Raw genomic sequence first — 13,456 nt, 5'->3', positions numbered from 1 at the left:
ATTCATATGGTCCTCTTTATCCATGTTAATTGTAAAATGCATATTCCATGCCAATCGCAATGGTGAGTAATCAGCAAAACCTTCCCGTAACGTGAGTGAGGGTGAATCAAGGACTCATTGGAACCCTCAACAGAGAGATCTCGAAACAGCCCAACAAACAAGCGGTTTCTCGCTGTTACTCATCCTGCAGATGAGAAGAGAGATGCAGGAGTGAAAGAGAGAGTGAGAGGGTTAAAAGGGATAGTTCACTCAAAAATGGAAACTCTGTCATCATTTACTCACCCTCTTGTTGTTCAAAACCCATATGACTTTCTTCTGTGAAACACAAAAGAAAATTCTGAAGGCTGTGCTGCATGGCTGACTTTTTTCCATGCATTGAATGGGAAATGAAGCTAAAACAAAGTATTTTATACACCAATATTCCAAGTCTTCTGAAGCCATTCGATACCTTTGTGTGAGAAACAGATTGAAATTTAAGTTGTTATTCACCAATTATCTTTACCTCCAGTGAGATTATCTTCATTGAGCCAGTGAGCTGAACTCTGGAAATGGATCAGTTCAATTTGTGAAAGAAGTCAAAAGATGATTTATTTAGGAATCCGACATCACTTCTCTCAGCTAGGGTAGAAGTGTACATCAACTTACATTTCGGGCTGCTTCAGAAGATTTTAAATATAGAGTATGCGTCATACAGACCACTTTCATTCACTGAAAATTGTAACATTCTTCCTAGCTCTCTCTGGCGCGATTCGTAAATGTATCGTTTTAAGTCGGATCTTTTCAATCTGCTTCTCGAGTTTGACTCACTTAATGATCTGGTTGCAACAGCCTGTTTTTACACAAAGCTATCGTATGTCTTCAGATTGGAATATAGCACACAAGTTGTCTGCTTTTGCATCCTTCTTGACCCCTGAAACCTCAGTCCTCATTCATTGTATTTGCATGGAAAAGAGCGACCACTACAGCCTTTTTGTGTTCCATGAAATAAATAAAAGTCATAGAGGTTTGGAATGGCATGTAGCCGAGTAAATGAGGAAATAATTTTCTTTTTGGGTGAACGAACCCTTTAAGAGAAAGTTTAGCTCAAAGCAGGGGAAGGTATCAGAGCATGCACACAGGAAACCCTCAACCAGTGCAACAGGAACAGCGAGAATCAACACATGCACACAATCTGGTTCAGTTGGGCCAAAAGTGGCCAGAACTGACCAATACAGTCGCTGAGGGGGTCAGTGGGTCAGAGGAAGAGTTGAGAGGATAGAATGGACTTCTGCATAACCTTCAATGAGCATTCCATGCAAAAAATACCATCATCATCATCATCATCATCATCATCATAGCCATTATAAGCTAAAGAACCTGGTGACCTAGATGGTAACGGTTCAACTGAACCAAGAGTGAACAGCAGTGGCCTTTTATTGATGTAGCCTAGTGGTTAATAACGCATGTTAAGTATTTAACTTTGCTGGAAAACAATGGCATACAATGCAAAACATTACTGATTGATGTGTAAATTTCAACCCATTCTTACTAATGCCATTCTCACAATTTTGACAAAACCTAATTTATGGTGGCCGGCTAGATAACCTTAGTTTGAATCAGCATTTAATTCCCGACAACATTGTTTAATACATCAAAGATATCCAAATATTTATATGGCACAAAAACACGTTTACAAGATCAAAGAATGTGACAGTTCCATCAACTGGCCCTGAACTCTCTTACAATAGCCGCATTTCCACTATCGGGCCAAATAAGGGTGTGCTAGTGCGCGCCAAGGACAGTCGCGTTCCCACCGTCACCTCCGGGGCTTCATCGTGCCTCTTTGGGGCTTCCTCGGGGCCAACAGCCAAGTGCCTTTGGCCCACCGATTAACCTTAGGCCAAAGAAGGCCATCTGGGGATTGAGGTGAAGTTTCGCTGAGTCAGGTCTCGCTTTCCAACAAGCAAAGACCGAAATAAGCAAACAAATGGCAGCTTAAGTCTACACCATGTTCATTTTGAGGGCTAGCTAATCTCCATAGCTTGATCTTCCCTCTTGCTTGTGAAATGGGAATGGTGTGTGACATTGGCACCAGGGCGGTGTATTAAGGGTGGGTTTTAGGACAACGCTGCAGGGCTTTTGGCCCAGTGGTGGGAATGCAGATCGTTTTTGGTCTTGCTGCTCGAGGTCCAAGGTTATTGGTCTGGCTGAACAGTTAACAGCCTTGGCTCGCTCTGGCCCGATAGTGGAAACGCGGCCAATGACCCTGGGCCATCCTTATTGTTAAGTCCCGATTACTACATGAAAAAACGCCCACAAATGTAAGCATTCATGTAAACTGGCCTGTAAATGTGCTGACTTGGACATATGGGACAAAGCTAACTTTCAGCTTCTGACCACTAACAGTATTCTATTCATCCTACTCCATAGTTTGTGGTTTAGCACGGTGTTAGGTCTCAACACTTGTAACGGTGCCACAAGGTGTTATTGAGGGGAACACAGAGCTCTCAGCACCAGTTGCACACCTGAGTGCCACCACTGTTCACTTTTGATTGTCTCTTTCCCATCTTGCCTGCATGTTCTGTTATGGGACAACATGGAACTCACCAGTACATAGTAGTAAGCATACAATGCTGCCAGGTGGTGGACTACAAAATACTTGTCTCCTATTGCTCTCCAATAGTAAAATATAAGTAGCAGATCTGAAAAACAGACAGAAAAAAGGGGAAGAGAGTCAGAAAAACTTTGATGGATAAAAATTTGACAAGAAAACTGATTCAAATCAATTTACCCTTTTCACAGACTGTCATTGTGATGATGCATTTCTACCTTATTTAGCAACATAAATAGTCTCAGCCTCAGACAGCACGCCCATGGACCGCCCACAGTCCGTGCATAGTCCGTCTGATGCTTATACAACACAAAACTGGAAAATGCTTTCTTAATCAACTCAGCGCAAATCTGACTGGCTGGTTCGATGGAACTTCCGTGAGTTCACGGACACAGGACATTTTATCATTCTGCCTGGAAACCGAGTTGTGTTCACAAGGTTCCACCTTGAGAGAATGAGCACTTTTGAGGATGAAATTAATCACAGAATTTGCCCAAGTTTGCAAGGTTAGTGACATCAAATCTTTTAAATATATTCAGTTTCCTTTGAGGCACGTAACAGAAAGTAAAGTGGATATCCTTGAATAGAGCTGCATTTTCTGCTTTGTTTACATAGTTATGTCTGTGAAATTCTCTATAATGAGGTTTTCTGTGCTGTACTTAGACTCTACACAATTTCTGCTCTTCTACCGTGTATTTTGCGCAATCGCTCGCAGAGACTCGCACACCATTATATAAATAATTTTTTCCCCCCATGCCGGTATTTTATTATGGTATGATTCATCTCGGATAACCCCACCCCTAAACACCCTGTATGACAAAACCGACTGTGATTAGTCGCTTTACATGTCAGATAGATGGCTTTTTCTGACAAAATGGGCAGTTCTAGGCCAATTCAAGTGACTATAGACCCCAGACCTATGCCGCAGTCGCATGCAAGACTAAAATTTAACAAACTTTTTATATTCATATTGATGTTACATTCATAACATATCTTTTAAATTAGCCTGGTATATTGTTTTTAGTTTTTATTTTTTTTAGTTGCAAATCTTGCGATGGGTTTTCTAATACAGCTACTGAGGGAGTGATAGTTGATTTTATATTTTTCTCTCTTCTGACTGCTTACATTTTTTCCTCTTTTGGAAAGTTGTGGAAATGTAAGTTGATTTTTTTGTGCTGTGGTCTCCCCATTACCGCTAAAGAGTTTTACATCGTTCCAAACCCAGAAGTATGAAAAGTGTCCATTTCAAATGTCTACAAACAATGAAATGATAGTTCAAAACATGCCCAACCTACACAATCGAGTAAATGTTGCTCCAGTGATGTTCATCCATCCACTACCAAAAATGGTTCTCTGTGGCCATTTTAACCTTGTTTTATCCCAAGATCTAATTTTAAAATTATTCTGTAAAGATTCTCAAATTATATTCCAGGTTGCGTTTAATTTAAAATGTTCAAACGTGTCACGTTGTGATTCTTCTGAAGGAACGGGAGAACCAATGGAATTTGGCGTCACCATCACGTCTTGAGGCAGAATTTTTAAATGTCCACAAGCACCAATGAGATTTGAGAGCTACAACAGTGGGAACGTTTTTCAGTGAAAATCAGTTCTTTTTCAGGTCTTCTCCACACAAAGCCAAAGATTACAGAACACTCTAAATATAGCTTATGAGTTATATAGAACACTTATGTTGCTTTCTTGTCATTTTTGAGCTTGACAGCCCCATAACAATCAACATTTGTTAGACATAGATAAAAGCAACCTGAACATAATTCCTTAGATAATAATAACAATAGATAATTCCTTCGGTGTTCCACAGAGGAAGCAAAGTCATACGGGTTTGAACAACATGAAGATTTTTGGGTTAACTATTAATTACTTTTATAATATCTCTCACATATTGTTGTTCTAGATACCTCTGTATTCTACGTCCATCAAACCCATCACAGCATCCAATTATTTACATTTACATGCATTTGGCAAACGCTTTTATCCAAAGTGACTTACAGTGCACTTATTACAGGGACAATCCCCCTGGAGCAACCTGGAGTTAAGTGTCTTGCTCAAGGACACAATGGTAGTGGCTGTGGGGATTGAACCAGCAACCAGTTACGTGCTTTAGCCCACTATGCCACCACCACTCCAGTTATAACCAATGCTTTACATTATCCTTAGAAACAAGGCTAAAACAACCACAGAGACACGATTTGGGGGTGCACAGATAAATGTTGCTTGGTGTAACCAATTAAAAATGTTGCATCTATCAGAAGACCCGAAATCAGGGGTACCAAACAGCTGCTGGAAGCGCTCACCAGATATGAGGTAGCCTGTTGTAATGCTCACATTTATCTTCACCAGAGTAGGATCTCCCCTGTTGTGTTAAAGATAAGCAGAAGGCACTGAAATTACTCAGAGTTCATGATCATATTAGAAGCAGGGTTCCCACACTTTTCATGACCGGTCAATAACAGTTCCAATCATTTGTGATTACTTTATAAGGATTTTTTTTATTATTATTAAATTTAGACCGGTTCACTTGTGAATCATACAGACGATTCGAAAACCAGTTTGACCAATTCATTGAAAGAATGATTCGCTCACAAATCGGACCATCACTATGGCTTGCGAGCAAGTTTTACCCTTCACAAGAGCAATATCTAGCATATAAAATATTATATTCAAAACAGACATTCCCATGATTTTTTTCATAACTTCTGAGATATTAAAAGGATAGTTCAACAAAAAAAGATAATTCTGACATTGTTTAATTGCCCTCCAAATCTTGATCCAAATCTGTATGACACAAAAGGAGATATTAATAGGCAGAATGTAAGCCTCAGTCATCATTCACTTTCACTGAAGGGAAGATGCAATGAAAGTGAATGGTGACCAAGGCTAACATTCTGCCTAACATCTCCTTTTTCGTTCCACAGAAGAAAGTCATGCAGATTTGAAACAACAAAGGGGTGAATAAATGCTGACAGAATGTTCATTTATGTCTGAATGATCCCTTTAATTTCCATTACTTTTTCCATGACAATGCAAAAATTCTGGATATTTCGAGGTTTTCTATGATCGTGGGAACCCTGTAGAACAGAATTACTGGAAGCATCTCATTTGTTTCAATATAGCTGTACTTTCCCAGTGTGACGGGGCAGTCTTCAAGCCCGAGCACTTACCATACAGGGTCTTGATTGACGGCCTCATCGAAGAACAGGATGTAGAGGCAGAAAAGGCCGACCAGCAGGGCGTGGAGGGTGGACACAGTCCTGCAGAGACATGCAAGCAAAAGATTTCCTCCATTACACACGGCAACAGAGTTTACACTTTGTTTCAACCATAGAACAATGTTTCAACTTGACAATCGAAACAAAGCAACTGACTGCTGTCAATCAACCAAGCACTGTGGGCGTCACATCTAAAGATCTTCACCAGCTGACTGTACTCTTGCCAGCCCACTGAAAATGAACGTACTATCCCCAGGCAGCTTTCTCTCGCCCTCTCTTGCTTTCTTTCTAAGGGGTGAATTCACTAAACAGTTGCACCACTTTTGAACACAGCACTGCAGTGCAAATACCTACCTTCTTATTCATGAACCACTCCCAATCAAGTTTAACCATGTGCTATGGGGAATTACTCTGTACAAATTGCATCAGCACTATTATTTTGGGCATGTTTGTGCCATTACCTAATTTGCATAATTAATTTAGTGAATTGGAATTGGTGCATGTAAATAAACCACACGATCAACAGGCACAATTCATTTTTAGAAAATACCCCTGAAGTTTCTTTCCTGCATATACAGATGTGAGTGATTCTAATTGACAGCCAACAACCTGCTCTCCACAGTGTAATCTGGGTATTTTGCGGTTCCCTGCCTGCTCACTCCTGATAAGAAATAACAAATGCCACTGCGAGACCACAAACTATATTCAACATTCTGACTGTTAAAAACGGTTATTACAGTTTGATATGATTCATAATTGTAACTGCACAAAGAGCTGTGTCAAAGACCATGTTAGTTCTTGTAAAACAAAAACACAAAAGATATGAATGTTATAAAACTGACCGGCTATTAAACAGGATTTTTAATCTTTCTTGCATACTTCTTTTTTATGACAATCATTGTTACTACAGGCTTTTTTATTGGTTAAGGTCACTTTTATAAAAAAGCATTAGGACTCAGTTAGTCCTGTCACCCAAAAAGGAATATTTTGTCATAATATAAATCACCCTCATGTTGTTCCAAACTCATTTGACTGACTGACTTCTGTGAAAAACAAAGGGCGATCTCTTCACAAAGTTTTCATATCTGGGTGAACTATCAGTTTTATTAGAAGGTAAGTACAACCCCAATTCCAAAAAAGTTGGGACAGTATGAAAATGGCTAATAAAAACAAAACTTCTGTGATTTGTAAATTATATTCACCCTTTGCTATATTGAAAGTACCACAACTACACATTATATGATGTTTTACCTTGTGAATTATTATTATTATTTTTTTTTAATGTACAGTAATTTCAAATCAGATGATTGCAACACACTCCAAAACAGTTGGGATAGTCGAATGTTTACCACTGTGAAACATCACCATTTCTTCTAATAACACTTATTAAGTATTTAGGCACTGAAGACACAAGTTTTTCAAGTTTAGAAAGTGGAATTTTCCCCACATTCATTCATTATGCAGGTCTTCAGCTGCACAATTGTATGGGGTCTTCATTGCCATATTGTGCACTTCATAATGCACCACACGTTCTCAATTGGAGACAGGTCAGGACTGCAGGCAGGCTAATCTAGCACCCACACTCTCTGCTTGTATGTGGTTTGAAGTTGTCCTGCTGGAAAATGCAGGAATGTCCCTGGAAAAGACGGTGCTGGATGGCAGTATATGTTGCTCCAAAACCCCTGGCCCATACAGACACTGGCTTTTGGACCTGACGCTAATAACAGCTTGGATGGTCCTTTTCCTCTTTGGCCCGGATAACACGACGGCTGTGTTTTTCAAAAACGTATTGAAATGTGGACTCTTCGGACCAAAAAGCACAGTTCCACTGTTCTACTTTGCATCTTAGATGAGGCCGAGCCCAGAAAAGTCGGCAGTGCTTATGGACAGTGTTGATGTAGGGCTTCTGCTTTGCATAGTAAAGTCTTAACTTGCATCTGTGGATGCAGCGGAGGGTGGTGTTAACTAAGAGGTTTACTAAAGTTATCCCAAGGCCATGTTCATGATATCCATTACAGACGGATGATGTTTAAGTCAGTGACGTCTGAGGGATCAGAGATCACGCGCATTCAGAAGTGGTTTTCGTCTTGCCCTTTACGTACCGAGATTATACCAGATTCCTTGAATCTTTTAATACTGTGCACTGTAGAGGGAGAAATGCCCAAAATCCTTCCAATTTGTCTTTGGGGAATATTGTTCTCAAAGTGCTGGATTATTTGCTGAAGCATCTGCTGGCAAATTGACAAGTCTTGAACAATCCTTGCTCTTGAAGGCCTATGCTGTTTTTGGAGGCTCCTTATACAGTATACAGTACTATGGCACAATTGCCTCACCTGTTTAACATCTCCTGTTTCACATCTCCTTATTTCAACTCGTTAAATTGATATTAGTCTTAAATTGCCCGTCTCAACTTTTTTGGAGCGTGCTGCAATCATCTGATTTGAAATTACTGTACATTTTCAAAAAAACAATACAATTCACAAGGTAAAACATCATATTATGTGTAGTTGGGGTGCTTTCAATATAGCAAAGGGTGAATATAATTTAAAAATCACTCCTTTTTTTGTTTTTATTAGCATTTGTCGTACTGTCCCAACTTTTTCGGAACTAGGGTTGTAACAAAAAAGGGTCAAATAAATGAATTAACAAATGACACAAGTGCTGTGCAAACATTCTCAGTGTTGGAGATAGACCATAAACTTGTGTACCTTGAGTTCCACTCGATCTTCTGTTTGTGGGTGAGTTTGAGGAAGCCAGGGCTGATTCTGGATGATGCCCAGGGGCTGACGGTGTGAAAGAGCCACTGGAAGGTACAGAAACTCACCACAGAGATGAGCAGAATCAGATGGCTGAAGGGGTCCATGGCCACCCGACCCCACTGCAAGAGAAACACCACAACAGTTAATGAAGACGCTTTAAATGAGGCCATGAACATCAACGTGCTGTTGAGAACACACAGTGAACATTACCCGAATGGAAACTAACACTTACAGTAGAAAAGCAAAGTAAATGTTTAACAGACCTGCCAGCTGGTATAACTCGGTGATAACAGGTAAAAAACAAATGAGGTGTTTGTAAAGCCCATTTATTTATCTTGGACTCTTAAAGAGAATACTGACTGTGGGAACAGAAGTTCACCGGGTTTCATTCACATTAAATATTTGAAATTTTTTAAACTTTGGTCTATTACAGTTTGACACTTGTTTTTGTCATGATGCACATTTTTGTCATGATAATGAATGATAATGTTATTTACATTGACCATTGACATATGCCATTTTAATTCGAATTACATTTATTAAAATTAGTGAATATGACGTGAACTATTGACAAAATTTAAAAGGACATGTCACAACACTTAATTATCTTTATCATCTCATCTTTGTTAGCTAATAAGGATGACAAAAAGGATGCATCGTGATGATAATTACATGTTGAATTTTGTTTATTTTTTTATATAGATGACACTTGATTCAATAAATAAATGTTTATAAATTTTACAAAATATTAAAAAAAAATTAAGTTTGGTCTGTTACAGTTTGACACACGTTTTTGTCATTTTGCACATTTTCGTCATCAACCATAATGTTATTTTCATTGACTAATATATGTAATTTTAATTAAATAAAATGGATTAAAATGAATATGACATAAGTATTGACAAAATTGTAAAAAAACATTTAAATGTCACAACACTTAACTGTCTTTTTCATCTCGTCTTCGTTAGCTAATAAAGACGACACAAAAAGGATGTCACCACAATAATTATGTTGAATTTTGTTTATCTTTTATATATTTGATAATTTATTCAATAAATAAATGTTTATACATTTTACAAAATATTTAAACATTTTTAAAGTTTGGTCTTTTGCAGTTTGACGCACGTTTTTTTTCATTGTACACATTTTCGTCATCAAACATAATGTTATATTTGTTGACTAATATATGCCATTTTATCTGAATAAATTTATATAAAATAAAAAATAAGACTAAATTTAAAAGGAAAATTGTTAAAAAGAATAAAATAAACTAAAAATGTACACTAGTTACGCACATAAATGTGTTGTTCATGTTCTAATGTTGGTCTAAAATGTTGATCTGGATTATTCTAAATGAGGGGGCGTGTTCCCTCAGTTAGTAATTAGCATGATTCACGCCCAAATCATCTCTATATAAAGGGCTTTCCACACCACCTCACTTGTACAGTTCTAAACGTATCCTTAAATGTGGTTTGAGTTGGATTTAAATTTTAACCTTAAATTTAAAAAAAAAAACAAAGAAATAAGCAAACTTACTGATGAATCATGATTTCTGCATGAAAACATTCGCACACAGGTTTTGTGCACAGATACGTGACACAACATACTGTATGACCCTGGCATCTTTCAAATGTCTAACTGACATTATTTGCTGAGGCATAATGCAAGAGCTTGTTTACCGTTCAAGACTATCCAAAATCTGAGACACGTTACACAGTTCTATTGTAAAACATGTTACTTATTATAGCATTGGAAGGGCTTTTATTTTATCATAAATCATAATCCTTTATGGTAGTTCTGTATGTCCACATAATATTGGGCTTGAATCTAAATGCCAATGTTGTTCTGAAAGTGAAATCTTAAGTCTGAGAATAAAAGGGCTACAGTTTTAACAGTTCCTCTTGATGTCTGTCTCATTCTGTACCAGATCAACAAGTCTGTCCCTTTTAAAACCACTTAATTAGAAAGCAATGATCCATAATGATAAAACTTTGGGCAAAATATTGGCGTGTTTCCCACTGAGACAAATCAAGAGAGCAGAAGCCAAGCCATCAAGACAAAAAATGCAAATCTTGTTCATGCTATTCTGAGTCCTGCATTTAAGTGCACCTCAGCTTTTTTAACTTCCTTCAAGCTGTTCTTACTTCCCACCATATATGGTTGTCTATTAGAGAACATGCCATTAGGTTAATATTCTCATGGTCAACTGGGCTAAATCTGAGGCTAGGCCATATTTGCACTGAAAGACCGCATGAAATTCCTTCTCAAATGCAGTGTGGGAAACCAGAGTTTGTTATCAATTCCCCTTTCTTTCCCCTTGATTTCCTTTCCAGTCTAAACTACCTCTGAGAATAAAAATGCCACCCATATTCCATGGGGCATCTGCCTGCTCTGTACTGACAGCACTACCCACAGATCTACGTTTTGTGACCTTTGGCCCATATTAGCTAATGGAAAACAAGGGTTGTCTTCTTACCTGAGACTAGAAGTTTTCAAAACACAAGAGAAAAAACAGAGAACATGCGCCTTTGCACAGACGATATAGAAAGTACAGAATGATACAAATTAAACCAATAGTTAAAGACCCCATGATATAAAAATTGTAGCTTTGTGGGTCTATTAGCTTTGAGGTCATCTACAGTGTGGCCCCCCAAATAAACAGGGCCACTATGTTTGATTACTCATATCTTGAAAATGCAGAAAGGCGTTTGCACGGTTTTTGGCATATTTCAATGACTTCTTGTAAACAAGAAAATGACATCACTGTGATGTCATTGTGAGCAACATCTTGCTACAAATAAATAAGTAAATCATTTAAGTTTTCAATGGCAGCAAACTTAGGTGCTTCTCTTTCGCCATGTGGCCCCGTTTTTTAAAAAATTATTATTATTTGTAGCAAGTCGTTGCTCACAATGACTGTGACATCATTTTTTTTTTTAAAGTCGTAGAAGTATGCCAAAAATCATGCAAAGCCTTTCTGCACTTTTTAGATAGGAGCAATCACATATTTAGCCCCGGTTTTTTCTTATTTATTTATTTTTGGCCACCCTGTATATGCTAATGTGTACTCCTAAAAGTTTAGTTTAATTTACAGTCTTAGGGCTGTAAAATTATTCGAATAACTATTCAAGATTATCAGCTAACGTAATCAACTAAATCATGACAAATGTCGATAAAGCATTCCGAGACAAGTTTTACAACAGACAATATTGTACCTTATTCAAACAGGTTTCACGATCCCCACTGCCCATCTCACTGGTTCACAGGCGCATTTAAAGTAGCCTGTTGTTCGGTTGAGACCAGTCCGCAAATAACCGCACCTGCTCTGCCCTCATGCTGCTATGATTAAGCCGTGTTGATAATTGACCCGTGTAGTGCTGTTTCATTCCGCTTTTGAAGCGAGCAAAATGCGCTCCAAAACATACAGATGACAGGGGAAGGTTCACTAATATTTTATAATGAAAGCGCTAACTGATTGTTCAGTGAAACATTGCGATACCCTGCCATCCTATTTTTCAGAAATGAGCTTGCAGGCCACTTGAAATGAGGAGAGTTTGACATGTGTTGTTATGAGGTGACGTCACTGTAAGTGCGTGTATTTGTGTGTGGTGGGGTCCTTTCGCAGTGTAGAAAGCGCACAGCTGACTAGGGCTGGCAAGCCTTATGTTGCGTCAAGAATATTAAATTAACCATATTTTAACAAGGTTTGTTCTTCTGTGGGAAGGAGAAAGCTGGGACCGGGTTGAACAGAACAACCAGTTTTTTGTTGCACTTTTCAGTCGCACACAGTAACACACTGCTTCATGCTGACACATAGACACACACACTGCCACATGTGTGTCTCTCTCTCTCTCTCTCTCTCTCTCTCTCTCTCTCTCATCTCCGGCTCTTCCTCATCTCTCTCTCCTGCTGATTGGGACAACTCAGTGCCAGGAGTGCACCCTCACGGCCCGGCCACACCCTTCTCGTTGTCACATACCCCTAGTGCCTGATTCAGGCCGGGGAACCAACCGGCCTGACCTACTCCCTCCCCCCTCTTCCTGGAGGGGAAGAGTTGCCTCTTCAGCCGTTCCGAGCCGAGAGAGAGAGGAAAAAAATAAACTCTCTGAACATGGCGTCACATGGTCCTCAGCCAGCAGCACTTCCTCCCGGCAGACGGCAGCAGGCTCCTCCGCCTCCTGGCAGAAGGCAGCGGCGAGGACTACATGACAGTGCATCCTTCCTCCTTCCCGGGTTTCGGCACCAACGGGACAAGTTTCATTGTTGTGTGGGAAGGAGGAAGCTGGGACCGGGTTGAACAGTACACATAGACAATTATTGTTGCACTTTTCAGTCGCACACAATAACACTGCCGCGTGTGTGTGTGTGTGTCTCTCTCTCTCTCTAGTCTCCCCGGCTCCTCCTCAACTCTCTCTCCCGCTGATTGGGGCAACTCAGCACCAGGCGTGCACCCTCACAAGGTTAGTGGCCGTGCTGGCCACGCCCTCCTCATCGCCACACATGTGAAATCACAACAGCGGCGCTCATAATTCAGCACCACTGCAAAATGCATATAGGGGAAACACTGCTTAAAATGCTCTTTATTGCCACAACATCAAATAGTCTCCAATTCCACCTCCCCAAACAAGGATATTCCAATACTCTTAAAAGGTCTTCCTGTGTTTATACATTTCTTATTGAAATGGGAATATGCAGCAGGACATACCAAAGGTCTCATTTTTATTAACCAATAATCTTTAGTTTACATCACAGCCATAATTACAAGCCATTGCATTGGGGGGAGGGGACATTCTCATTCCAGAGAGTATTTTATTGGACAAAAATTGGGATACGCCCAGTGTTTCCCATTAATTACCTAGACTGTGGCAGCCCAGTCTAAT

The 13,456-nt window shown here is 39.4% G+C and overlaps 1 protein-coding gene across 3 annotated transcripts in view; it reads right to left on the bottom strand.

Annotated features, from left to right (window-relative positions):
• The window catches only part of LOC127431825 (TLC domain-containing protein 4-B-like), a 33,997-nt gene that overhangs the window by 11,443 nt on the left and 9,098 nt on the right, over window positions 1-13,456 (bottom strand). Inside the window, exons 1-5 of one of the 3 annotated variants that reach the window (XM_051682405.1) lie at window positions 11,053-11,227; window positions 8,526-8,695; window positions 5,770-5,859; window positions 4,903-4,961; window positions 2,587-2,681 (exon numbers count right to left, since the gene is read on the bottom strand). In XM_051682405.1, coding sequence (XP_051538365.1) covers window positions 2,587-2,681; window positions 4,903-4,961; window positions 5,770-5,859; window positions 8,526-8,680 — 399 coding nt within the window. In that variant the 5' untranslated portion in view covers window positions 8,681-8,695; window positions 11,053-11,227. Of the gene's footprint in view, window positions 1-2,586; window positions 2,682-4,902; window positions 4,962-5,769; window positions 5,860-8,525; window positions 8,696-11,052; window positions 11,228-13,456 lie in introns of those variants that run through there. The other 2 variants (XM_051682404.1, XM_051682407.1) reach the window with 2 other exon arrangements.

This window comes from Myxocyprinus asiaticus, chromosome 41 (genome assembly GCF_019703515.2).
Source record: "Myxocyprinus asiaticus isolate MX2 ecotype Aquarium Trade chromosome 41, UBuf_Myxa_2, whole genome shotgun sequence".
NCBI lineage: Eukaryota > Metazoa > Chordata > Actinopteri > Cypriniformes > Catostomidae > Myxocyprinus > Myxocyprinus asiaticus.
The sequence above is the reverse complement of the archived record's forward strand: the minus strand, read 5'-3'. Positions and strand labels throughout refer to the sequence as shown.